General features: G+C 37.7%; 2 protein-coding genes across 16 annotated transcripts in view; one reads left to right on the forward strand and one right to left on the reverse strand.

The window, feature by feature from the left end:
- CCPG1 (cell cycle progression 1) overlaps positions 1–26,946 on the forward strand; it is a 29,589-nt gene extending 2,643 nt beyond the window's left edge. For 2 of the 14 annotated variants that reach the window (XM_085588713.1, XM_085588714.1), the window contains 10 exons: positions 1,751–1,840; positions 5,638–5,752; positions 6,249–6,328; positions 6,536–6,743; positions 7,740–7,835; positions 10,797–11,045; positions 11,433–11,444; positions 14,035–14,156; positions 15,178–16,592; positions 17,764–18,506. In XM_085588713.1, coding sequence (XP_085444839.1) covers positions 1,763–1,840; positions 5,638–5,752; positions 6,249–6,328; positions 6,536–6,743; positions 7,740–7,835; positions 10,797–11,045; positions 11,433–11,444; positions 14,035–14,156; positions 15,178–16,592; positions 17,764–17,941 — 2,553 coding nt within the window. In that variant the 5' untranslated portion in view covers positions 1,751–1,762 and the 3' untranslated portion in view covers positions 17,942–18,506. Of the gene's footprint in view, positions 1–1,698; positions 1,841–5,637; positions 5,753–6,248; positions 6,329–6,535; positions 6,744–7,739; positions 7,836–10,796; positions 11,046–11,432; positions 11,445–14,034; positions 14,157–15,177; positions 16,687–17,763; positions 18,507–19,101 lie in introns of those variants that run through there. The other 12 variants (XM_085588715.1, XM_085588716.1, XR_014957599.1 and 9 more) reach the window with 11 other exon arrangements.
- PIGB (phosphatidylinositol glycan anchor biosynthesis class B) lies at positions 18,496–26,597 on the reverse strand. 2 transcript variants are annotated; one of them, XM_021537413.4, is made up of 12 exons: positions 26,108–26,230; positions 25,891–26,023; positions 25,532–25,649; positions 24,798–24,902; positions 24,523–24,653; positions 23,854–23,994; positions 23,404–23,455; positions 22,776–22,987; positions 21,525–21,589; positions 20,523–20,733; positions 19,577–19,757; positions 18,496–18,975 (listed from the first exon to the last, which is right to left on the reverse strand). In XM_021537413.4, exons 1-12 carry the CDS (start codon positions 26,226–26,228, stop codon positions 18,844–18,846), a joined length of 1,602 nt encoding a protein of 533 aa, XP_021393088.4. In that variant the 5' UTR covers positions 26,229–26,230; the 3' UTR covers positions 18,496–18,843. The 2 variants fall into 2 exon arrangements, with proteins under 2 accessions (XP_021393088.4, XP_085444844.1); XM_085588718.1 differs by lacking the exons at positions 25,532–25,649; positions 25,891–26,023 and having other exon boundaries at positions 26,108–26,597.
- Positions 26,947–27,517: the final 571 nt, after the last annotated feature.

Genomic DNA, 27,517 nt, shown 5'->3' on the forward strand with positions numbered 1-27,517 from the left:
CCTGGTCAAATTTAGAGTAATTAATGACAGCAAGCAGATGTCGTTGTCACAAGTAAACTCTAGAACTCAGGCTTTGCCATTTGGGCATTTGTTATTTTGATGATTGAAGAAGTATGATTTAAAAACAAATCACGATTCAAAAAAAAAAAAAATCCTTGTATGCAGTGTGTTTTATAAAACCCAAACAACTCAAACCAAAATAGATTTCTTCCCACCCCCTCCCAACCTGACATTCCCTGGTTAAGATTCCGGGAAAAGCACTAATGAAGGAAGAAAAATATCTACAGGAAAATGGCAACCTTATTCAAAGTAGGGCTTTATTAAAAAATTGAAATTCAGTTTTTCTCTAGGTTTCATACCTAAGTTAATTGTTAGTGAATATTTGTTCTTAAACTGTTATTGTGATTGTCACCATTGCTTTTTTTTTTTTTTCCTTCGGAACTATAAATATATTAGAGTTGATGAGAAAATAGTTTTATCTTAGAAAAACATGCAATAACTACCATATGCAGAGATATGAGACACATGCTTACTGTGTTTTCTGAGAAACCTAAATGGAATTGGAAGTTTTATATTTTGTTGTGCCAATTTCTAGCCACACTGGTGTACTTAGATGTTCTCATTCAAAGTTTTCTGTATAATTTCTGTGTTGAGAAACCAGGAGTGAAGACAGGATTGATAATAAAGTAGAAAGCAGTTAAATTTAAACACATAGATGCTTTCCTCTGTGTCCTTAGTGGAATTAACTCAGAGTGGGAAATAAAGCAGGTGTCTGAAATTCTGTGATAAAAGCTTTATTGAACTGTGATTTCATTGGCTGTTTTATTATGTTGATGCATAATATAACAGGCAATTGTTCAATTTTGGGAAGATTTTTTTCCACCAAGATGAATCCTAATTTATTATAGTAAATCATAGTAAATTTTATATAACAACACTCTATATTTTATTTCAATGAACAAGAAATATTTTAAACTTCTTTATAAAGTCTTTTTGGTAGTTAAGGACTTGAAAAATTGATCTGAATATGATGTTAATGAATACTCTGTATCCTTGGTTAATTCCTGTTAAAAAGGAGAAAAGATATACAGGCAGCTGCAGCTGGACAGTTCTCTTTTGAAAGTCGCTACCAGTCATCTCGTAATATTATTTTAAAAAATTTATACTTTGGGTTATTTTCATTCTGTTTTTGTAGTTGCCAGGTACTCTCAATTTTCCACAGAATCAGTGTATTTGAGAGTAGTTGAAAAGAGTGAAACAGGAAACATTGATTTTGCCCAGTAGTTGAAGAAAATTAGTTCCAAAAGACCCTAATCTGTTTCTTTGCAAAAAAACCCCAAAACTCACTGTTTTTCTTGAATAAACTGTAGTTTCTGTGCATGAAACAAAGATTTAATGTTTGAAAATTTGTCTGTAGCATCTTCTTTTAACTTTAATTATTAATTTATTGACTGGCTTCTTGTGTGTGTGTGTCTAGTCTAAGAGTTTTTGGCTAGCTGAAATAAGTATGTACCTAGCAAAGCTATATTTGCTCCAAGTATAAAGAAGATAATAGGAAATAAGTACAAAAGAATATATTTTCTTTCTCAACTATTGTTCTGGTTTTCTTTCGTCAATTCCAGAATAACAATTTTTGTGTTAGTATATTCTTCTGTAATGTCATGATTTCCATTCTTCTGTTTATTTATTTTTCAATAGAGCAGTGAAATTGTGTGTCTTGGATATTAAAAGAGTCTACTTTTACCTGCAGTGTGCTTTGAAAATGTCTGAGAATTCCAGTGACAGTGATTCATCTTGCGGCTGGACTGTCATCAATCACGAGGTACCCAGTTTCACATTGGTAAAGTTCTGTCAGTTTAAGGCTATCTATATGCACTAAAATACTGTTTCAGCTTAGTAATTCTTGTTTTGTGTGGATCTTGGCATACCAACAGAGAATATAGAAATTTAGAAGTAAATAATGAAACTACTATTTACAAAAAAAAGTATATTTTTACTATAGTTTATACAAATTTTGATATTTAAAAGAATTTCTTTTTCTGCAAAGGTTTTACTTTGAAGAGCTGGTAGAATTTTAGTGGCATGCATTCTTCTGTTCCACCCTGCCTGAAAACATTAGCATTCTATGTATCTTGTCTGTTGTTATTAATATATTTCTTGTCCTCCTGGATAACATGTACCCTCACTAAAAGAACAAAGTTGGGAATACTGAGCAGGAAAAATACCTTGTACAGAAGGGAATGATTCCATTATTTCCCCAAGTTTTTTCTACCACTAAGGTATCTGGTCCTAATTTCAGCAGTGGCTGTTCAGGAGCAGCCCTCTGTCCTTACATTGTCTTCCTTACAGAAAATTAGGATAGGGACAAGTGTTATTCCACCACTATAATGGGACAGGTGTCTGATGTAGGTGTCAAAGTTTGCATTGTGTGGATGAAATCAGTGCTGTCAGTGGAGTCTGGAGAGCAGGAGTCTTATGGCAAGGTCAGCACTTTGTTTGATCAAATGACTGTACTGACTGTGCTGGTTGACACAGTGCCCTCAGCACCTGCTCAGGTGCAGACACATAAATGTAGGTAAGGAGAGTGTTCTATGTGTTTTATCTTCCCTTCCCACAGTGGACAAGGCAGGTCTGGGTTGCTCAGAACCTCTGAGAAGCCCTTCCTGGTAGTGTGGGTATCCAGCATCCTTTCTTCCTTTAGTCCTGAGGATTTCTGTTTCTCTGCAGATCTTGGCTGATGTGTGAGTGTAGGATGGGTGGGTTGGTTTGCTTGTTTGGTTTGGTTCTTACGTATTTAGCATTGTCTTGTAAACTGAGGAGGCCATTGAGCCAGAATCCTCAGGACAGATGGGTTGACAGTTTTCCTGGAATGACACTTAGGTATTGCCTGCATCTACTCATTGCCTGCCCCAGAAAAAAATTCAAGGACCAGTACTTGAGATATTTCACTCAGAGGAAGAAAACAGTAAAAATGGCTGAAGATCATGCATAGTTCTCCATGGCACACTCCCCTGTTTTGCAGACTGATGAAAACGGGTAACTTGGAACCAAGCTATTAAAAATTTGTGATTGCACTCATGTTTTGACAGTTCTGTGTCACAAGTGATACAGTTGGAAGTTTATAAATATTGGGCCATGCTTTCATTTCTGTTGGCAGCAAAGTATTTAAGAGATGGTTAAAACTTCTTGTCCTTGCTTTTGGCTGGATGACAGGTTGGGAATCTTGTCACCAAAAGAAGCAGAAAACTCATGCACTCCATTCCCCAAGGCCAAGTGGGCTACAAGAGTGTACAGGCTGCTGGACTCACAGAGTTCAGATAAAATTAAAAGGATTTAGAGGTTGAGTTCAGCAGTTGAGTTATTCAGCTGTGAAGTGCAGACTTTATTTTCATTCTTGGGATGGTTATTTTACACTGTAACTGCAAATGAATTATGCAGTCTAAATAAGTTAACATAACACAAGTTGTAGGATGGCTGGGATTTGTCTAGCTGAAGCAGAACAGATTTCTGTGACATGGAGATTTTGTGTTCCTAGTTATTCATCCCTGATTCAGTGAAATAAAAATGAGAAAACACTGGTGTTTGAGAGCTGCCATTATTAGCATTCTTCTGATAGGACAGCTTTGAATCTGAGCATGAAGAAAACAGAATGGATGGGATGGCCAGGTACCCTTCACACATGGACTTCTGTGTACTGCACTGAATTGATTTGGATTTTTAGGGGTAGAACTGTGGGTTAGACAGATGTGGAGTACTGTGGTATGATTTTCTCACATACTGTTGTGACCTGTATTGATGACGACACAGTGGAACCTGTTTGTGGATAGGTTTTGCAGTGAGTTGAGGGGCAGGAAGTGGCTGTTGTCCAGGCTGTGGCTGCAGGGAGCTGGCAGCTGTGTGGGTTTGGACAGAGAAGCAGTGCTCTGCATTGTTGGACTGCTCCAAGAAAGGACTTGCTAATTTTGTGTAGGAGGGTAGGGAGGTGACAATATCTTTTCTTGACCTCTTTGCTATTGCTGAGATGGAAGAGTGATGAAGGTCCAGCATCAGATCAGTGGATCAGAGAGTTCATACATTCACACCTGTGTGTTTCTAAGCATGGCTTACCATGTACTTAGCTAGTCCATTATCTTGGATTCTTAGCTAAAATTGTAATCTGTCTTAAGCAATACTCCTGATGTTTTTCTTCTTGTGGAGCCTGGGCAAACTGAAATGTTGTTATTCTTCTTATTATTCACAATTTAAGAAATGAACATACTGGTTCTATCACACCAGAGAAAATTGTCACATAATAAACCTGTATACCTATCTGTAAAACCCAACCAACGCAAATTACTTTGTATTTTCTTTCCTCAGCTTTCAATCAGATTATAGTAAATTACTTGTAAATGAGAGGTAAATTTCTGCAAAACACATGAAATCAAAGTTGTGATACTTATGAAGTCAAAAGGAAAAAAGATACAAAGTGTATTAAAAAGAAAAAAGATACACAGTGTTTAACAGTTTACCAAAGCAGTTAATTTTTGAAGACTTTTAAAAAGGAAACATAACTTTGTCACATGACTATAGAATGTATCTTATTCAATTCTTTTTGAGGTATCTAATCTTCCTGAAGTACAGTCTCTGTAAAAACAAAAGCATACATTTTTTCTTGAGTCCTGAAATGAGACATCCAGGGAAACTGATCTGGAAGTATTGCTGCTACTGTAATTTCACACCTGCTGTTGCAAAAATAACTATCTCTGTTTACAAAAACAACTCAACTTATTTATGGATCAGAGTGACTTAGTATTTTATCAGTTATGTTTTCCATGTTTGTAGTTTGCTTTACTGGTGTCTCATCACTGTTTTTAAACAAAAATTACAATAAAAAGATTAAATATTTGGAATTGTCAAGCATAGCGCTTGACTTTAGTACCCTGCAGTCTCCTGATGTTCTTTATTTGCAGTTCCTGTTGTGCTCTGGTGTTGTTGCTGCCTGGCAGCTGACTAATAACAAAAGCTTCTTTCTGGATTAATGCCAGAAATCCAATATAGAGTTTGTATAAGTATTTGTTTTTGAGGTGTCAGAGATGTACTATATAAGCAGCCTTTCAAAATTTCTTATGGGACTTGAGATGGAATAAAGTTATACATAATTTTTCCTGGCAGTAGTATTTATTGGAGCTCATGTTGGAATGCTTGAAAGTTCTGTTTCTGGGAGGGTGTGTGTATTTGCATACAATAGATGGACCTGGGAGCAAGAATTAGATCCCATATTCAAAACCTTCTCTGTTTCTCTAAATTCTGTTTAATAAACAGGTCTAATAATGACAATAATAATAGTTGTTTAAAATGCTCGGTGTAGTTGTTAATTAATGCCCAAATTGCTGTAATTTTTCCCCTCGAGAATTGTCCTTGTCCAACTTTTTTTAACCTTGGTCATGAGTATTACACACTAGCACTTGTTTCACTCTAGTTAATTAGTTGGTATTTCACTTGCTTGTCTTTGCTTAAAGTTGTCTTCAGTTTTAAAGGCTCAATTTTTATATTTCTGTTTTTATTACTAATATTCTGTTTTCTTTGTAACTCTTTCTTCCTACTTTACTATTGGAAACCCCAGTAACTGTAATGTCCATTTAAACTCTTCACCTTCAGGGTTCTGACATAGAGACAGTGACCTCAGAAAATGGAAGCACAAATGACAACCATGAGTTTGTTTCAGAAGAATATGTTTCTTTGCAAGAAGAGGAGCAGGCAATTGATGTGCAAGGTAAGATATTAAAGGAGGAGCAGTTTCATGAAATAGGTCAATATTTCTTGTAGCATTGGCACAACATTAGTATTTTGAATAGATCTTTATGTGCTTTGTGGACCTCTGTCAGAGTATTTGCTTCACCAGTGTTATGGAAAATATTAAATCGTTGACTTTATAAAAGTATTTTTTCCTGAAATATGTGAAATTAATATAATGTTTTTCATTTTGTCTATACTTCAGATTTGTTATAGAATAATGTCCACTATATAATATCTATATATAAAATGTGTTGCTGTAAGATAGTTTATAGAAGTGTTATTGATAAAATAATTATTCCCTAGAAATGTAATAGATCAAATAAGAATAATTTAGAAGGAACCATCAATGCTTGTACTCCTAAAAAATGACATGACACTGTATTTAATATTATATGGGTGTGGGCATAATTTATGGTTGCTGCTTTTAATCCCATATTTGTTTGCTTGTTTATTTCCTCTTTTTATTCATATAGCTCAGTGCAACAATGATGAAGAGATCCCAGCAGTAGATAATACTCTATCTGGTTTTGAGGAATCTCAGACAGTTACAGAGGTAAATTACATTACAGACTACATTATTCAGAAGCTTCTGTAAACCCCATCTGTCAGTGGCAAGAAATGTTTTGAAAGCATTAAAATAAAGACACAAAATTTTCCTTTTCTGAAGTTCTAACAATTCTTGGTTTTTTTTTTTTTTGTTTGTTCTAATTATTTTATGGTTTTTGTGTCTGAATAATTCTCACATTGTCCCTCTCTCTAGGGAAATAAAGAAAAAGTTCCTGATGATGGGTCCTGCATTGGAACTATTAGTGATGATTCTGACATTGTCACACTTGAAGCTCCAAAACCAGAAGAAACTCAGAGTCAGGAGGAAGCTCCAGCTGATGGTGAAGAAGCTCAGAGTTCAGAGGATTTTAACATGGGTTCCTCCTCTAGCAGTCAATATGCATTTTCCCATGTAGAAACTGGTAAGAGCAATACAGTCCTACGCAACTGTGTGCAAAAATGTCACCAGGGAAAAAACCCAATCCAATCTTTGGTTAGGGAGCCCATTTCTTGTGGAGAGAGGAAAAAATAATGGTTTTGTTGAGTACATATCCAAGTATTTGCAGTCTCTAGGAAAAATCTAGGTGCCCTCTACAATTTTGTCTAAATATATGTCTGCGATCTTTTTATTTGAAAGCAATCTCTCTCATTGAGTGTTCACTGTTTTAAATGGAAAGTTAATTTGTAGCATATTTTGGAGAATTAAAATTACTCTTAGTTAATAGAATAATTGTAGGTTTTCTCTTGGCAATATTTTGGGCTTTATATAGAGTTGGCATAAATGACTAGCAAGTGGGAAATGATTTTTGGTGCCTTGAGGACTAAGCAGTATGGTTACAAAAACTTTGTACCACCTTCATAGCTATGTATTGTATATTTATATATTTAAGATACTCCCAGTGCTTGGCTGAAATAAGCAGTGCATTATAATCAGGAGGAAGGAGATGAATATTTGTCCAATGAAGAATAATAAACATAATTCCAACAAATCTAAACAAAAAACTTCCTGTTTTGTTGCTGTTCTCTAGTCTTCCTCTATAATTATTTTTAGCTGCTTATTTGTAATCTCTTCTGTTCTCTTTGCTCTCTATGACACCTTTGTATTGCTGATTTTTGTCTTTCAAATTCAGCTTATTATACAAGCAGGATTTTACCTAAAATACTGTTTTACCTTAGAGTAGGATACAGCATCATTAAATGTTCATGTATCTGTATAGAATCCACTGGAAACAGAATGTGACAGCTTAGCATCTAATTATAACCAGTGAAGATTTATAACAAAGCTGTCACCTTCTTTAAGTCTTCTGGGGGATCTGACTTAATTTTTAAGTTAAGATTTAGTTGACTTTATTTTTTTCTTTTAGGGATGAGTTCTAAAAGTGTCTTTTTTTCCCCCTCTGTGTTTTTGTACACAAAAGTCAGTTGGCTGGAGAAGCTGTGGAAGATTCCTGATTGTGTAAGGGGATGGGGAAATGAGGTGAAAGAGCATGTATCTCGCAGTCTTCCTTTTCAAGGTGGTGTGATTAAATTTGATCAGCTTGTGCAAAGCTGATTGCTTAAAGCTTGCATGGAGTGTTCTTATAATTTTTGAAAGCAATCTGACTTGATCTTGTCATAGTCATATTCTAGACAGATGCTGAAAGCCAATCCTCACTGGAGAACTTGGCTAAGCTGTGGGTGTCTTATGTGCTTCTTTAAAAGATTTTAACCTTGCATGTAAGTTTGGAGCAGATGTCAGTAAGGTTTGTAATACATTTGAATGTGTGTGCTGGATTGATTCAATGGATAGTTCTTGTTGGATTCCAAGCTTACATGTAACTGGCAAAAAGAATTTCATCTTCCTAACATAAGCTGATTTTAGCATGATCTTTAGTGCTGGGCATTCAACTGATCAAGTATTGCAGAAAATGTCAGTACTCCGTACTTTTGCAAGTACTTTAAATGCTGAAGTTTTAGAGGTGACAAAGAGTGTCAACAGAAATCTTTGCCATCCATTTCCTGTTGAGTGTTCTTCTGTGTTGGAAAAGGATAAGCCTCAGATTCTTCCTAATGTAGATACTAAAGCCTTCTACAAGGATTTTCTGCCACTTCTTTTTGCAGATTAGTTCCTGTTTAGGTTGTCTTCATCATGCAAACAGAAGTGTTTTAATATTGCTTCATGAATGAAGTTCAGCCAGCAGAAATACCCATATGCTACAGTGAACTGCATCTGAGCTGTGTCCGTGCAGAGCTGTCAGCTTAATCTGATTTCTGGTATAGATCTGACACTTCAAAATCACAGTAGAAACTAGGATTTTGAACTGCTATTGTGGTCACACTTGGTTTCATTTGTAGTCCTTTCCATCCTAGTTCTGTTAGAGCACAGCTTTGTACTGAATTCTTACAGCAGCTGTAAGGGAGTGTCTTGCCTGAAAGTGTAATTGCTGTTGACAACATGGAGTAAGTGCTTATGAATGTCTTTAAGTATCTTACAGCATTTTTCTTTCTGATAGTCATTTTTTGACTCCTTTCCTATTCTTTGCTGTCCAGTGTGTATCCAAGAATTTTCCCATTTGGTGAGAAGCAGCTTGTTCCTTGACCACTTTTGTATTACATGTATGTAAGCTTCTTTGGTTATTGAAAAACCCTAGAAATCCCCACAGATGAGCAAGAAAAATATCTCTTACTAAGTTTGTCCTGTATATTTCTCTATAATGTCTGAGCTCTGCATTTTAGGAACGCATTCTGAATGTTTGCCTTTGTTTTTCAGGATTGGGAATTATGCATCTACTTAAATGACTGGGTCTAAAATGGTGTCCTTCTCTACTAAGCTATAGAAATTCATTTAAGTGTCTGCATGTCCAAGTCACAGTTTAAGTGATTTGTCTTTATTGTAAAGTCTGCTTGGTTGGTCTGGTTTGACTGATTTACTAAAATGCAGTTTTTTATTAAGGGAGGAAGTTGTCTTTCATAATCTGTACTTGTCCATGGACTTAGAAATTAGAAGTGTTTCAGATACTAATTGATAATCTTTTCTGGGCTTGAAATCACCTCTTGTAATTTATTTTAAGTGAAGAATCTTAAGTGGTAGTGCATTTTATAGATAATAGCTAACACTGCTTGGCGTTCTTGTCTGTTCAGTGATGTGTGCATGGCTTTGCTCAAAATGATTTTTCAGTTGTGAACTGTTCAAGGACAGCCTCTCTATATTTGTATTTTTACATTCTGTATAATGACATCTGATAAGAGAATGAACAACCATATTTCTAGGAGGGGCACTTGCATTCTGTGACTGTGAGCAGCAAAATTAGTGTCCAAGCAGGAGCACTTTGTCATGTCTGGAGACTTCACTGATCTCATTGAATTTATTCCAGACATGTGAATTAGGTACACAATGTAGATAGTTGAAAGCTGATTTTCTACCCAATTACTGCTTTCCCTTGATATTTATCTTGCACTTGAAAGTTACGCTTTTAAAGGAGGGAGATTAAATAATAATTACTTACATACTGGATTATATAAATCTATTTACAGTACATGCAGCAAACATTTGTACAAATGGGAACGAGCAACTACAGCTCTGTTGTTATTTTCCTGGTTAGAATATGTGGCTTTTGGGCCATTGGAACGTGAACATACAAAGGGTATAATAAGTACCTAATATTGCAAAAATTATAGAAAAGTAATTTTTTTAAGGTTAAATTTTGATTTTATGTAAAATGTTGTCCAATTTACCAAAACTCCAGTCTGGTAATAGAAGAATGTTGGGAAAGAACAAACAGAAAAGCACTTGAGCGGATTTTTTTCCTGTGCAGTAGTGGTTGAAAATGGCTTTTTAGAAAGGTGGGTAAAGATGTTAACATATAGTATATATAGATACTAAAAGTAAACCAAATTGCATATTTAAATACATTTATATATTAATTTTGAATATTTATAATAGCTACATTAATGGAACTGTAATGGAATTTTTTATGCAATTGCATGCAGATCACAGAATGTAGTTTTTTGAGAGTGTGTAACAAAACTGTCTTCTAGGAGACCTTCTTTTAGCAAGTCTGTATATTGCTTTTTCATTATTAAGTATTTCAGTTTTAACTGAAATTTTAGTTTTAGCTGCAAGAGAAGGAAAACTGAATTCTTTGTCTTTCTACTTCACAAAAATTTGCAGGGACAGTACATGTAGATGCTTTAGGAGACAGGATTGACTGAAACACTTTGCAATTGGTGAATGATAAGTGCCACACAGCTTTTTAGTGATAATGTCTTGATTCTCTATTATTTTGTTTTAAAAAAAGAATTAAACTTTGGAGACCACACATTCCTTGCATAATTTCCAGCAAAACGATATCATTAGAATTTTAATTTTGTTTTATTAATGTTCTCAAAGATAAACACCAAATCTGTTTTGCATAAATATTACAGATCTTGATACTCAGTTTGCTCTTTACCGCAGTACTGAATGCATTTTAACCACCGCTGTGCTTGCTTTTCAGTTTTCTCATCTCAGGCCAGCCCCGAGGAGTCCAGCAGCGACGAAGGCAGCGGCCCGAGCGGCCCGGCCGTGCGCAAGCGGCGCCCGCGGAGGCGCGGGGTGTCGGGCTCCGAGCCCGAGGCGGCGGCCGAGCCCGAGGCGGAGCCGGCCCGGGACGAGCAGCACAAGCGCCAGTTCAGCAGCGGCCTCAACAGATGCATCATCCTGGCGCTGGTGATCGCCATCAGCATGGGCTTCGGACACTTCTACGGTGAGTTCGGGAAAGCGGCACACGCCGAGTCCACATCTATGCTCTTTTATTGTGACTCCGATGGTTTTTCTTCTTCTTAGCTAACAACCTCAACCTAAAAATGAGAGAAAGCAACTGCAGCTGTAGTGGTAATACAGGGAGGTCCTGTAGCAGTGCAACTGTATGTAATATACACTATTCATACAGTAATGTGGTAAATAGTAATTTTTCCTGAGTAGCTCTAGTTTTATATGAAAATATGCCTTTCTAAAAAGACACATGATTCAGTTGGAGATGGGGATATAATTTTCTTTGGATTTGGTGTTGACTAATAGGGATTTAAACTTTGGCATTTGTTTTGAGATTTGTATTAATTTTCACTTGATCCCATTTTGGTTTTATTCTCAGGTAAACCTGAAGGTAAGAGACTTGAGTGAGGTACTGTGGATGCTGTGCTCGCATTCAGATTTACTTTTTAAACCATGCATGTGTATGTGTACGCACACATCCAAATATGTATGCATACTTACATTACGAAAATAAAACAATAATCACATCTCATGAATTGCTGATGTGGGATTATAGGATCAACTAATCCAGTTATACAAACACACTTTATGTAGTAGTAACTGGTGTGAAAACTGGTGAGCATTGGCATGATACAGGCATAGAGGAGCACAGTGACCACAGCAATCTGTGATAGTGCTTGTGAGGGGAACTTGAGATTTCAGTGGTTAATCACTTCACTCTGTTTAGTTTGGTGCTAATGATAAACACTATCTTTTTAAAGAACTTGGAGATCTGTGGATGAAACATACACTTCGAACGTGGACTCAGGGCAATACATTTTTTTAAGGAATTCACTTGTTCATTCATTGAATCTATACTTCTAAATAAAAATTGTCATCATTGATGACAGTGATGGCAGCATTTTTCAGCAGAAGGAAGACAACTCTGTGTGGCTTCAGTTGTTGCTTCTTCAAGTGAAAGTTCTTCATGGTTATGTGATAACTTTCTACCACAAGAAAGGAAGTGAAGTTCTTCTTCCATCTTCCTGCTTTTAGGTTTGTGTTTTTTTGAACACAAACTTGCAGAGAGAAGTCCATCTCCCTAGATGACTACTTTGTATTTTTGTGGTTCAGCTTGGAATTAATGTTTCCCACAGCACTCTTCTAATGTTAGGCTAATAATGTTATGTAAGAGGATTGGAAAGCATAACATTTTATAAAATTACTTTTCTTTTTTTGAATCAATATCAGAATAGTGTTTTCCATTTAGCTAGAGCTCTAGGACCCCCTTAAGACTTTCAGAGATGTAGAAAGCAACTAGGTTTAGATTTTAATCAACAACTGTATCCTCATCAGTATGAAACTGAGTTAACTGGCTTTATGATGCTCTAGGAAGGAGAACTAAAAGAAGGCAAACTTTGCAGGTAACAGATGAAGCTTAAATTAGGTAGAAGGTCCTTGCCAGAAAAATGTCTCCTTATGGACATTCAGATATTTAACTTTTTTCTTTAACCAGAAACTGCAAGGGGGACTATAGCGATAATGCTAGGGATTTGGATTTGTTACTTAAAGCATCTGAAGAATACTGTGACTTAGAGTACCAGCTGGAAACACAAACCAATTACTGAGGAATGGCACCTCAATATGTTAATTTTCAGTGATGTTAAATGTTATTTTTGCTTACTGTACCTAAATTAGGATTTTTGATAAGGAGAGAAAAAGAGCTTTAAGTGTTTTTCTGTAATTCTGTTAGGAAGAACATGAACCCCTTAATGCTAAATGATGATATTTCAGATGCAGGCTTTTAGGATTGTTAGGATTGTTAGGATTGATGGATTTCCTTAGAAGTATCTATTAAAGATAAATATTAAAACCAAATTTACTGTCAGTATATGAAAGGATCGATGCTCTCAAGAAGTGTTTACCAGGACTCTGCAGACTTAAAATCCTTGCTGTGAAAATGTTGCCTTTGCATAGATGAATTGAACTATTATAGTTCAACTTGGTTTAATATAACAGTCTTTTTTTAAGGTCACACTTTACAATAGATCAAAATTAAGAGAGCACAAAACATTCATCAGTGTAAGTGTATCTACAATATTTCTTCTGTTTAACAACACATCTCCCCCTGCCTTTAAATACAGAAATAGAGCTCTGAATAGAGCTATACAGGTATTATTTCCATTATGATAATTCTGCATTGGTTTTGAAAGAAACACCTAAAAATTGCTGTTGCCTTCTTCTCTAGAGTCAGTTCAAGAGAATCTTAAAGCAAATATATAAAAACTACATCAGTGTTAGGATTTAGAGAATGTGTGTTAGGTGAGGAAGTACCAGTCAAGAAGCTGTTCTTGACAAAAAATTTTGGTGGCTAGTACAGCAAAGATACTTTTTCTGAAAACCAGGGTGTCTCAGCCTTTATCTGGCAATTGAAAAATGGGACACTTGCTTACTCTGCAGCCTTTGCTTATGGATAAGAAGGACATGACAGGGCCTGCAATACTTGCTGCTTTGTGAGCAGTGTGTAATAATTGTATTTCTGTATGAAAATTTAAACACTGTGCTAATCCTCTCTTAATCATGTAAATCAATTAATACTCAAGGTTGTAGTTCTGAAGTGGATAATGCATGGACCAGTAGTTTCCATTTTATCCTGTTTTACTTGCCTGTTACTAAAAAACTTACAGAGAAATCACAAATATTCTTTCCTGCATAACTTGTTGGTTTGGCTCTAACTTATTTCTGTGTAGTTTTCCAAAATTCCTTTATTTTTTATTAATGAAAAAACAGTGTAGAAGCAAAATTTTGGGTCTGAGAAATGGTTTATCATTGAAAAAAACAATTTTGTTACAGGTAAACAGTTACTGGTAAGGACAGGGCTGAAATGGCAAGTTAAGAATACTTTTGAGATTTCAAAGAGAATGAAGACGATGTTTAGGTTCCTCTGTTCCTCTGCTTACTCTAAGTCAGTCTATCAAAATAAACGTTTTTTATCTTTGTAGGTACAGTGCAAGTCCAGAAACGGCAGCAGCTGGTGACAAAGACACGTGAAGTAAAAGATATGAAAGATGACCTTTACCAGTGCCAACAAGAGCAAGGAGATCAAGTGCACCACAAAGTGGGGGTAGGTGTGGGCTTAGCTGGAAGTCATTGCATAATTCTGTCATCATGTGTGTATTTTGCACAAAGTGAAACGAATTTCTCACACAAATCCATTAAATTTTTGTCTTTAGTAAGTGCTTTCAGAGAACTTTCCCCTGAATTCTTGACAAATGTTCATGTTGATTGAATTTGCTCTGGAATGTGTTTAAACATACTGGGTTTTATGTCTGTATTCTAGGAGTTAGCTGAACACAGAGACTCTGTTGCCCTGTGATACAGTGCCAGGTTGTCATTAATGAGGACAGCTGAAGTAGAAAATGCTTGTTAAAACATGTTGAACCTACAGGTTTTGTCAATTTGCTTTCTAAATTATCAATGGTTATTAACTTTTTAAATACATAAGCTGTACTCCTTGTTTTTTACTGTTGCATCATCTGGAGAGAAGATTAGGGAGTATATTTTTTTTAGGTTTTCTTTTATGTGTCTGTTAGCAGCATTTGTATGTAATTCAGTAAGTTCTAGAGCTTGTCAATGATGCCAACAGACTGGGCAGCTCCTTTTGTTTTGGTATATAGTTACACAAACAGGTACTTTCAGATTAGGTTGAAAATCACTTTGTGAGTTTCTGCCCCACTAAATGTCTTTGCTTCTGCTAATTTTTTTTTTGTAATCTGTAAATCCAGCTTGCTGAACATAAATCAACAACAAAGATACACATTTTGATTTCCTTTTAAGATGTTAGACTTCATGTACCCAACTGACTATCCTTTAGCTTGTTAAATCAATACAAGTGAGGAGTGATGACCTCTGGCTGGCTGGGAGAGTTTCTCACATGGTCTTTGTTGCCAAGAAAGTGTGTGATAAACAAACCCAACTGAGATAAACAAACTAGCTCTATTTTTGCATCTTGCTGTGCATGTTTCACTGCATCCAAAATGACAAGTAAGCTCTGTTTGGGCTGCCTTGGTTTTTCATCTTTCTAGCTAAAATTGTAACAGTTCTCATTGTAGTATTTCTGCTTGTTTTCTTTTTGTTTCTTTTAGTCACTCAAGGGAGATCTTGCCACATGTTTGACCTTTACTGAGGTGGAGAAGAAATCCTTTGATTCTCAAAAAAAAAGTCTTGCTGCAGAAAATCAGCACCTAAGAGAATCTCTAGAGAAAGAAGAAAAAGCTTTGGCCTCACTTCAGGAAGAATTAAGGAAGCTAAGACAACAAATTAGGAACTTAGAAGATAAAGGTAGTAGCACTGAATCTATTGTAATAGAAAATCAGAAACTAAGGGAGCATTTGGAAGAAGAAAAGCAAAGGAACAGCAATTTTCTCAGGCAAAAGGAAACACTCTTTGCAGAGGCACAGATGCTAAGGCGAGAACTGGACAAAGAACGTCATGTTACAGAAGCTCTGAAAAAAGAACTAGAACAGTTAAGTTCTCGTCAAACACCTGACAGCACTGATGATGATGATGATGATGAGACATTAAGAGAAAATCAAGAAATAGAAACTCTGCGAGGAAGACTGGCAGAACTAGAAAAAAAGCTAAACTTTGAGCAGCAACGCTCAGACTTATGGGAGAAGCTGTATGTTGAAGCAAAAGACCAATCTGAAAAACAAGAAATTAATGAAAATGGACAAAAGAAAGGTGCTAAAGGGCAAAGTAAGAGTAGAAAGAAATCAAAGGAGACATTTTTTGGTTCAGTTAAAGAAACTTTTGATGCTATGAAAAATTCCACAAAAGAGTTTGTAAGACACCATAAAGAAAAGATTAAGCAGGCTAAAGAAGCAGTGAAAGAAAACTTGAAAAAATTCTCTGATTCTGTAAAATCTACATTCAGGCACTTCAAAGATACCACAAAAAACATCTTTGATGAAAAAGAGAAGTCATCAAGTGATAAAAGATATGAGGCAAACAAGAAAGCTCGAACTTTTTACCGAGACCATAACTCCTACGAGAATCTGAAGCACATGCATTACAGGGGACCTCACATGCCAAAAGAATCCAGAAATGGAAGGAAACATCATTTTACAACATTTGAAAAAGATTCAGATTCCCAGAAATGTCTCAATGATCATTTGTGTAATAGAAAACATCAGTTTGCCCTGAAGGGCTGCTCTGGGATTTTTGAATGTGCTCATCAGGAATTCATTAGTCTCTTCAACAGAGTTTCAGATCCCATCAGGGTGGATGAATTTAATCGGCTAATGAGAAAGTATTTGCAGCAAGTTGTTCATAACTTTCATCACTGGAGAGAACTAGAAAATTTCATCAATAAGTTTTTTCATAATGGATTGTTTATACATGACCAGATGCTGTTCACTGATTTTGTTAATGATGTCAAGGATTACCTGGAAGATATGAAGGAATACCAAAGTAATAATGAGAAGGTTTTTGAGGATTTGGACAAATACGTCTACAGATACTACTTCCACTATGATAACTCACCCCAGTATGGACCCAGGTTTGTTTCCATGTTTCCTGAACTTGATAACACAAAGAAGTGTTTTTTGTAAAGACAACCAATGTCCTTGTTGAGATGGATGGTCTTTGAGCAGGTATGTGTATGTATGTATACATATACACACACACATATGCTAGAAGACTTCCTGAAGAACTTAGTGGAAATATTAGATTATGTTATATAAAGTGGATCTGTAGAACCTTTATATAAATTCTGTGTGTGTGCATAGCACAATCTGATGTTTCTACTGGGTTCTTTAGAAAATTGTAACTGCCAGTAGGATTTCTTGAGACCAAACAGCTCTGATTGACCATCTGATCGAATGAGGAACTGTCTTGGAGCATTAACTGGGGCTTCCTTTTTGTCGTTTGCTGAAAGAAGTTTTTGAGTATATTTGAGGTGTCTCTGAGTCCTGTTCTGGCAGATACATTTCACTATTCTCCTGTAGATTAGGTAATACTGGGTTAGTCTGTATGCCCAGAGCAGAGCTCATCACACAGCAGGCTTTAGTTAGATCCTGACCATGACTTGAGTTTTGTTCAGACTTGCTCACGATGGTCCTTGGTGTTAATTGTTTCCTGCATTCCTTTCCTGGATCTAAAGGTGTTCTCAGGGCTTTACAACTTTACACTTGTATTATTTATAATTTCATGTACTTTACTGCAGCTGCAAGTCTGAACAATTAACTGCTTTAGGGTTACTAAGTATTGTGTGAAGTACCACTTTTTTCTATTGAAAGCTGAACCATAAAGGTGATAGTCCCATTATCAGCTACCCAGTTAATGTGGTTTTGGCAAATACGTAAGGTTTATGATTTTATTTATAGTCCATCTTATTAATTTATTATCAAATGAACTTTATTTTTAAATTAAATACCTAATTTGTGAGAATTTCAGTTTGCAGCAAAACAATTCCAAATTCTTTTATTGATACTGTTATCCAGAAGCTTGTGATACCAGCTGCATTTTTATTTTCAGAAAGCATTTCTTTATATATACCATCTTATTGATGATTTAAACAAATCCCTCCCCCATTTTTCTTACAAGCTAAAGGACTAGTTACTACTAATTTTATTTCCAATGAACTTCAGCATGTTAAAAGCTGTACTTGAAAATGTAATTGTGTTACAAAATGCTTTTAGTAGTAATAAGGTTTTGTTTACTCCTTGCAGTCGACCTAAAAGACCTTATACACAAACTGAAAATTCCAGACATGAAAAACAAGCTCAGAAGTACCAACACCGTAATAAAAGAGAAGGTAAATGGTATAAACATGGTCGCACTAATGGAAGACACATGGCAAATCTTGAAATAGAATTGGGGCAACTGCCCTTCGATCCAAAATACTGAGTAATTTATTGTAAAAATTAAGATTAAAATTCACATGCTCTCTGGAAACTAATTGTTTTTCAACAAAGCAGCAAAATGCAAGTGTTTTTTTTCTGAATAATTTGATTTTTACACATTTTTGTTAACAGGCAGAAGTCAGGCTTTCTGATTTGCATATTCTGTACCGTTGCTTTAACTGTTCTTTCAAAGTAAAGATAGTTTGGGTGCCAGCAGTATTGTTGCAGAAACTAGGCATGCCATGACCTGTGTATGAAAAAAAAGCTTAATTGCATTCCATTAGTGTAGTTAAAGCTTGAGCCATGCATAATGTACCAACTACTAACTCCAATGTTTGATATACTAACTTCATCTCATGCTTCAAAAAATAGATCAACATTGTGGTAATGTATTTGTTAGTGTTTTGTAACCTTATATTTGCTTCCTGTCTTTGGGGGGGTTCAAGAGCCTGTTGAATTGTGAAGAATTTGCTGTGCTGCATTCTAATCAGCGTGCTGATTTAAACACTTGAAATGTCTTGCATATCTGCATATTGTAGAAGAAAAATAAAAGAGACATTGTGGGTAAACGTCTTTATTTATAAAAGAAATTCAGCATAGTTATACAGTTCTATAGAAACAGTCCAGTCTTGTCTGTATTTTGTTGCTTAAGTATTCATATGGTAATTTTGGTCTTCCCAATGCTTTCTAGTGTTGTAAGGTAGGTCAGCAACCCCACCCTGCCCTACTGCTACTGAAGCTGCCTTCAGGAGGTTTTTGTGTTTGCAGGCAGCCATGGCTGCCTCATGGGACCTCCCATTGACTTTCCCAGTTTCCGACTCCCTGCTTTCTCCTTTTGCACCATGAGGAGTAAGCATAGCTACTGCTATGCAAAACTGATCTGGTCCGAGGTCTAGCCACTGATCTTCAGAGAAAATTCATTTCAGTTTTTCTCCTGTAGATGGAGATGTGGCTTCCAACTCGTCCTTGAGGTACATGAGTATGAAAGACAGTGGCTGTTTTCTCATAGTCCCTTAAAGCTAGAAATGATGATATTTCCTGCAAATGAACATACATTAATTTCCACAGTATGAAAACACAGCTGAGAGCATAAGAATAGTGTTCCAAAGTTTCTTGACAACTATCAGTTCAACTGTCCCTGGGAAGCTTTATCCTTTATTTTAGGAAAGCCTGCTAGAAAAAGAAGCACCCATCCTGTTTGATCCTGTCTGGAGCAGATATTCACCAGCCACCGTTCTTTGAGTGCATGGACTTCATTAAAGATTTGAGGGGTTAAAAGGTACTGTGACTAAAGGTGTTTTTAGTTTCATTGTTGCTTACTTAAAAGTGCAGTTTCTGGGAACAGATGGCACATTTGTTTTAACATGGATTGAGAAGAATTCCATGAAGAATTCCATAAAGAATTCCATACTTTGTGGCCTGTAGAATTTGCACAGAGGAGAGGGAATAGATGAACAGTAAATATATAGCAGTGGAATTATATCAATAATCTTACTATGGGCTAGAGGGGTCAATTTTAATATAAGCTATGTTTTAAAAAGTTGTGAATAACAATTTTCAAAAATTTTAACTATAACTCTTCCCTAATTTATTTTGTAACTTATCCTCAGTAGTTTGTTTCATCTTGCTGTTACCATACCTTTTCTAGCACATTGAAGAGGATCAAGTGACTGGGTAATAATGTGTCATTGTAAAACTCCTTATTCAGCCAGCCAAGTGGGTTAGAGTAAAACATATCTGCTTCATCAACGTAGCTCGCATTGCCAGTTAGGTCTGGGGGACACTGAAGGAATCTCATTTTTAGAGGACAGTGAACATGACTAGGGAGGAAAACAAAAACACATTTCATGATAAACTGACCAGAACCAGAGATTTGAAATGACTCATCACTTCAAAAGACACCTCAGTCAAAACAAAAATCAATTAAATTTCTTTCCTCAGGGTAGTATTTTCTTCCTTTCAATACTTCATATGAAAGCAATGTAGAGCTAGCAGACTCATCTCCAAACTGCTGGGAGTGTTGTTAGCAGTTAACAGAAAATACATTTATCTTAATAAAAATACCATTTGCACAACACCTATTTCTTAAAAAGGTACTTTTCCATATCAGCTTCACTATTTATATCTGCTTTAACATTGTGTTTATTTCCCAAAATCTATGAAAACCTTTTGCAATGACCTAAGTCACTGTTGTAATGACAGTTCTTTACTGCCTAGTAAAATTTTACTTCTGCCTACTTTAGAAGTAAAATTAATAAATTTTGATTATAACAGTTAGTGTTTAATTTTGCTAAAAATGTTGCCAAAATGAAGACGTGTGACATACTTAGTGAAGTAATTAGACTTACTGCATATCCTCATACAAAGCTATTTCACAAAAATGAGTAAAGCTTAGATGCTGAATTTTATTCTGTGGTATAAGCATTTGGCTCATGTCCCCTATTCACTCTGTATTAACTGTATGAAAAATTAAAACTCTTCCTGTATACATTTATATATCTCAATTAAGCCTTGGAAAAAAGAAATCTTGATTTCTGGTGAAGAGTTTGGATTTTAATGTAGTGCACTGTTAACACTTCTAATACCTGTAAAATGGAGTAGAGTGACATGGCATCAGGATGAAGACAAAGGCTTGTGACTGCTGAGAGTGATTGCAGAGCTGCTGGATGTGACTCATAACATCCAGAGTGCCTCGCTGGTGAACCAAGCCTGTGTACAGAGCTGGGATTAAATTGGATAACAGCAGGAAACTTGCTGTAGTTTTCTTCCATGCTTTCAGGTATTTCAAAGAATATCCTATAGAAACATTTGAGTAAGTTTGGGAGATAAGCAATTCACACATTTTTGAAAGTATGTTAATACAGTGGCAAACCATTACTCAGTCAATAACAATACTTTGCTTTGAGACACTTTACTACACTGTTCTTGGAGTCTTTACCCCTTGAATGGAAATTCAAACACTTTGAATTTCAAACGCTTTGCACTTTTAATTCTTGGATTTAATAGAGTAAATCTTAAGCCCACACCTGTCTCCTGAAATACAGAAATACAATTTCAAAACCAGTGCTTTGTCTCTTTAATTTATTGTAGTGAAAAACACTTTCAATGGTTTGGGTGAATGATATACGGCAACTTACTGATGTATTCTGATTCATGCAAGTCCACATAGAGCCAGAATAAATGGTAACTACATGTGTATGGCTGTGGTATTCTTTTTCTCCAAAATGCTGAAAACTACAGCATTCCTTTATTGTTATTAAATTTTGGCCTTCTGGCCTTGGAAAAGCATACTCCTTCATTTTTTTTTCCCCATCTTCAATCACTGTCCCTTTTCCCCACTTTGCTTGAAGGAGCTAATAATTGGAAAAGGCACACAACTGTTATGATTTGCAGGAATACTTTTAGCCATGCTAAGGATTCTTTATCTGTGCTACAGTCACTTGCTCTCACTCATCTTTTTTCTTTCTCTTTTTAACTAGCTGTAAGAAAGGGCTAGGTTAATTCTAAGACTCCTTGATCTAATAAGGTAAAAATGGGTAAAAATTATATCCAGGTAAGGTTGCAAGACATTTGAAACCAATGCTTACCACAAAATATCATGCAGAATGGCAGTACTGGATAGATGAACCTGAATTCCTTATGGCTCAGTGTGCTGTAATAAAACATACAGTAGTACAGCAAGAAAGTTAAATGCTTCAGTTCTGTTGACCAAATGGTTTAGAGCACAGAGGATTGGAAGAGCACGTGGATGTATTAAGAAGCTTTTGGTATTGAAGCATTTAAGAGTAAAAATCCAAATTGTCACTTCTAAAGAATATAATTTAATTCAAATGTACTTATTATTTGGTTGGTTTAAACCAAGCACTGGTAAAAATTCCTACAATTAAGTGGTCTGATTCTTTGAAAACTAGATGTAATTTAGTACTTCACCAATCTGTTTTCTGTAATAAGACACAATAAATAGTGTGGATGAAAAGCTAAGATTCAAGTACCCATGTGTATCTAGCAAATTAACACTCACCCCTGCTAATACAAAAATACACAATTTCCCATGCCAACTTTTTGGGCTTTTCTGGGGATTACTGCAACACTCATGTCTTGGGACTCAAAGGGCTTCTTACAAAACTAAAGGAGGTAAAAAAGTCCTAAAGCCAAGAGCTATTTCTAGTTTTGAGTTGGAAAGAAATTGCATTTCTGGTCTTGCTACTGTTTTACTGTAGTCTATTACTATGATAGTATTTATTGCTTAGTATTTATTTACTTGCTGTATTTTATTCTTGTCTGAAAGTGTCTCTCCTGTTTAATCTACAGTTAATTCTGATGCTTTAGAAGAATCTTACCTTTTCTTATACTTCTGAGCTTACAGTGAGGAATACAGCCTTATGATAGTTAAGAGCTGTGTATAAACTTGTGAATGGAGTACATTTTAGAAGTCTAAGAATCTCTTATCTTACTGGAGATGTATTAAAGAACCAAATGAAATTATGTTTTCATTAACAGGCATCTAGCGTACTCAGTTTTCTAACTAGTTCTATTTTTGTCTAAACACCTGCTGGGTGATTGTTGGTTTTGGGATGTTTAAAATTTAATTTCATGATGAATTATTTTCTTCTGTAAAGGTCTAATCAATTTTAAAGATTCATGTTGGTGGCAACACAAGAAGTAGTATTTGCACAAAATTCTAGAAGCAGCTTTATAACTGATTGCATTTATTGGAGTGTTTGAACAAGTTTTCTATCACTTAACCTGAATACTACGCTGCTTTGTTCTGGAGAGGACAGGAGTTTTGCAAAGAACACAACCAGTGAGAGGCAGCAGTTCCACTCAGGAGAGATTACCTGTACACCAGCACTGTCCAGATCACTGCCAGCAGAAGGACATGGAACCTCCTTGGTGCCAGTGCACAGCCGTGAATAAAGAATGGCAGATGGGGACCCAAGACAACTGGGAGTCCCTGAGTGAAGTACCAATGCCAAGGGTGAGAGCCATAAAATGTTCCCAAATTCTGCAGCACGTTGAATTTCAAGAAGTTCAGCTGAACCAGTACCCACTGGGAGACAGAGGGGGTTAAACACAAATCCAAAGTCAAACCCAACAGCTACATTGAATTACACAGTCATCACTGTTTCTATATATTACATTTTCACTCCTATTTCAGTTGGCTGCTTTTTTTTTTTTTTTTTTTTGTAACTAAGACTCAGCACGGACTTCTTATATTTAGCAATTATCACGGAAGTGTGTAAGTTTGTAGTTTTTTGAGAACTATTGAGGACTGAGCATACTGATTTTATATAATATGATTTGAGAAATCAGTGTTCAAGGATTTGTGGCTTAGGATATATTTAGAGATCATAGGCCAGACACTGTCACAGAAGCAAGAGAAGCTAGAGAAATCTGAAATATCCATCAATGCTAAAATACTAAACCCCAACCTTCTTCTTATAAGTCAAGTTTAAAACAGCTTACCTCACCAAAAAACACACGGTCAATTATTAAAGAGGTTCCTACTGTGACCAATCTGCAAAAATGGAAAGTTTGTTGCACTGATATTGCCTGAATTGCTTTTGTATCTTCTCCAGCTGTCAAAACTCTGATTCCTAGTATCTCTGAGATTATCCATACTCATGGCCATTTTACAGTGGCCACTTGACATCACCTGGTATTCTTGACACAATCACAAATTAAGCTGGAATATAGCTCATGTCTCACCATCATGAAATCTTGCCTGGTGCTTTTCTGCAGCATATACAACAGTTTAAAGGAAATATGCCCCATCCTTAAGCTTTTGCAAAAGGACTCTATTTGTTCTCTTTTATATTTACATGATATCAGTTTTTTTTGGCTTATCTGCCTTTGCAGTGGCAAAACCAATCTTAAGATGTAGCTATGCACAGTTTAAATTGAGAAAGAACTTACCCAACTGGAATGCAGTTGTATAGGATAAGATCTGTTTTCCTCTGTTCTTGCAAAAAATGGCTGAAGACCAAAGGCATCCACAGGATAACAGCAGTGGGACGAATAACAATTGCAAGTGCAACCAAAGCTAAATACTTACAGCTAAAAGGAAGAAACATAAAAAACCCAACAGCTTATCAAAGGGTCTGGTCAATTCTTTTGCAGTCAGTGACATTTCAACAACTCTCATGTCTCTGACCAAGTTTTTCATACTGCAGGTAACTTCAACTCTCTGAGTACAGATACTCTCTCTTGCTTAGAAAGCTGCAACTCCAGAATTGTTTTGTAACAATTGAGTTACTAACTAGAGGTACCGACTTTAAAATAGCAAGTGGTAAAGAAAATTGTGACCACAAATTCACCTACATCTCACCCCCAAAAGCTTTTGTTATCTTTTCCCAAATTACTATATATTCCAGTGTTTTAAAGTTTAAAATCACTTTGCAAAAGGAAAGAAGGAAATAGCTAATTTTACGTATCAGCTACAACATAATCTTAAAAAATATTTAGAATAAATACTAGAGTACTACTTCCATGAGACATACTACATGAATGAGGGGGCTTTGGTTGCCTTAGATGTTGTCATCCCAAACAAAAAATTATCAGTACTGTTAGGAGAAAGTTTCTCACCTGTTCCCCATCTTGGAGCCTTTTATTGGATAGAAGGAAAGAGCAAAAATGCTAAGAATAGTCTCCATGGTGTTTGTTAGAGTTCTGGTACAGGAATACCATGTAAACCAGGAACAGAGTTGGCAGAAGAACTGGAAATAATTATGAACACATTAAAAGAAGTTCCCCTAAATGAAGGTGGTAATTCTTCAAGGTGTGACAAATAATTTTGCTCTTATTTAGAATGCAAAACCAGTGTTTATTAACATGCATAATTTTTAAAGGCTGTGACTCACCACGAACTTTGCTGTTTCTGAATTTTCAAGGTGTTGCACTAATGAGTAAAGCTTCACATCAGCAAAAGCAGCCAGCACTGCCTGTGCAAGCCTAGGGACCCAGATCTGTGTAAGCAGAGAGAAAATTGTACTTGCAACAAAACAAGGTAAATTCCAAATTTTAAGAGAGGACTGAATTAGTGAATGACTGTTCAAGTATGAAAATAGTGAATTGGTGAATATTCTCTATAACTTATCATTTTAAAAATTAAGTAGTAAGGGCCTTGGGTAAGGATAGTATTTCTGCCAAAACAGAGAATGTCTGAACTTCATTGAAAGTGTTCAGAGGTGGAACGTAGAATTATCTGCTTTACATCTCAAATAGAAATCAAAAGGGACTGTTGTTAGTTAGTTCTTGTGGGTTGAGTGCAAATATACATTGCTAAACACTTTGGGAAACTTAACTACTATGCAATATGATGTAGTGGCAAACACAATCAGTATGAAAATTCAAGAGATTGATGGAGACCAAGGATAATCCTCTGCACTTACAGGCGTCACTGTTGTGACTAGAAATCTATGAATGAGTTCTGCCCCCGTGGGAAGTCAGTGGGGTCTCCGTGCTCACACATCTCTAATTGCCAGACTCAAGGCTTTGCATTTTACTTGGACAATGATTAAAAAACACTGTGTTTAAATACAATATTTTAAAATTGAATTTTAGTAGCAGATGCACATTTTTTTATTATACTCACCAGCAGCTGGACATTATCCTTAGCCAGCAGCTGTAATGCTTTGTACATGCTTGCAAAGATCAGTGGGTACGAGTAGCCCCTTAAGCTACTTGTCCATTCCCAAGTCAGGTAACCATAATTATGAATATTAAGGACAGATCATGACCAACTGCAAGGCAAAGTTTCACCCGAGCCATCCGGGTGGAGACCTTCTGTCCCCTTGGGCCAGAGCAGTGGGTGTTTGTTGCTGCCAAGCCAACTCCTTACTGCCGGGGAAAGCCGTGTCCGAGCGGGCAGAGCCGTCCCCGAGCACCCCGCCCACGGCACCGCGGGGTGGGGAGCGATGAGAGGGCGCGGGGGCCGCGCCAGGCGAAGGATATTTGAAGACCATGCGATGAGCCACTTCCAGCGACTGCCAGTACTCGTCCGGCACGAAGCTGGTCTGCACGAGGAAGCAATTGAGCGTCCGCAGCGCCAGGGCGAGCGCCAGCAGCGGCGCGGGCGCGGCTGCACCTGCCGGGGCGAGGCTGGTCCATCACGGGCCCTCGGGGGCCGCCCCCCTTCCCGCCCTGCCCCTCCCGGCCCGGCCCCGCTTACCGGCGCCTCGCTGCGCGGCGGCCCCGCCGGCCGAGCTGTACAGCACCGACCGCCGCTTGCGGAGCCGCACCGCCTCCGGCATCCGCCCGCAGCTCCCCGGCCGCCTGCCCCGCCGGGGCATGCGCGACCGCGGGAGGCGGGACAGCGCCGGTACTTCCGTCCGGTGCCCGCAGCCGGGCGAGGCCGGGGCTGTGCCGCGTCCCGCGTGCAGGTGAGGGCGCCGGGGCCGCGGGCCGGAGCCGAGCCGGGGCCGCGTCGCAGTGCGCGCCCGCCCCACGCGTGTCCGTGGGCGTGGCAGCGCCGCCCGCCGGCATGCGGGGCCGGCTGCCGCTGCAGCACGTGGCCGTGGCCGTGGCGCTCGGCGTGGCCAGCGGGCTCTACATCTACGGGCCGCTCTTCCAGCCGCCCGCCGCCCCGCATGGCCCCGCCGCGCCGCCGCCGGACGCCGCGCCCGAGAAGAGGCCCTGAGGGAGGCGTGCGGCGCCGCGCCCGGGCACCGCCGCGCCCGGGCACCGCCTCGCCGCCGGCCCTCGCACGCCCCGTCCGTCGGCGGCAATGGAGCCGCTCGCAGCCGGCGCCACCGTCACCTGCCGGGGCCGTCCCGCCCGAGCCGCCCGCCTGCTGCAGCTGCGTGGCTGCGTGTTTGGAACCAGACTTCGGGACGTGAATGTTGAATCATGAATGATATTCTGACTGACTGAAGGGCTGTTTCACTTCTGAATTTAAACAACATCAGGAAGCTCGAAAAAGAAAGCTGCTGCTGTGTAGTTACGCTTCGTGGGTTTTGTTGGATTGCCTCTGATTTGATCCTCCAAGTGATAAATACCATTTGTCTCTGCTTCTCGTGGTGTCAATTCTTAATACGGCAGCTCAGTTGTGAAAGCAGTTGTGCAAATGGCTGAGAAGGGAACTGCACCCAACTTCAGTATTAGCTTATAATCAGACCTGGCCATATGTACAGAAACACACGTACCACATGTGCTTACACACAGATTTCATTCCTGACAGAGTGAGGTACAGTAGATACTGAATACATAAATCTGCCTGGAAAATGGGTTGTCCTTGAGAAGAGCCTCAGTGTGTAGCTCAGGAAGGAAGCATGGCTCTTGGAGTAGGTGTGTATTAGTCTGACAGTACAGAATCTGAGACTTGAGGAAACCAAATCAGTAGATATGTCACGATACATCTAAAAAGAAACCAAACCCAGGAGATCTTGGGACAAAGTTAAGACAGGTTTTAGTTTAAACACAGAATCTTGTTTGGACAGAATGGGGGAAGAAACCAGTTGTCTGTGTGTCTTTATATTTTAAGCCAGGAACAATGTTGTATCTGGAGGCAGAGGTATAGAAGCTGAGATGGGAGGATAGCAGTAGAAGGTGGACTGGGAGGTGCAGCTTAGAGCAGTAAATG

The sequence above is a fragment of the Lonchura striata genome, chromosome 10 (genome assembly GCF_050655825.1).
Source record: "Lonchura striata isolate lonStrDom1 chromosome 10, ASM5065582v1, whole genome shotgun sequence".
NCBI lineage: Eukaryota > Metazoa > Chordata > Aves > Passeriformes > Estrildidae > Lonchura > Lonchura striata.

What these genes read in the sequence shown, in the direction of transcription:
- PIGB (XM_085588718.1), bottom strand. Translation starts at nt 26,527, where the DNA reads ATGCGGGGCGGCGGGCGGCTGGAAGAGCGGCCCGTAGATGTAGAGCCC. An exon ending in CGCCGCGCAGCGAGGCGCCG is followed by an intron (nt 24,903 to 26,107) that starts GTAAGCGGGGCC and finishes CTGCTTACACAG; the next exon opens with ATCTGGGTCCCTAGGCTTGC. An exon ending in GGCTCCAAGATGGGGAACAG is followed by an intron (nt 23,995 to 24,522) that starts GTGAGAAACTTT and finishes TCTTCCTTTTAG; the next exon opens with CTGTAAGTATTTAGCTTTGG.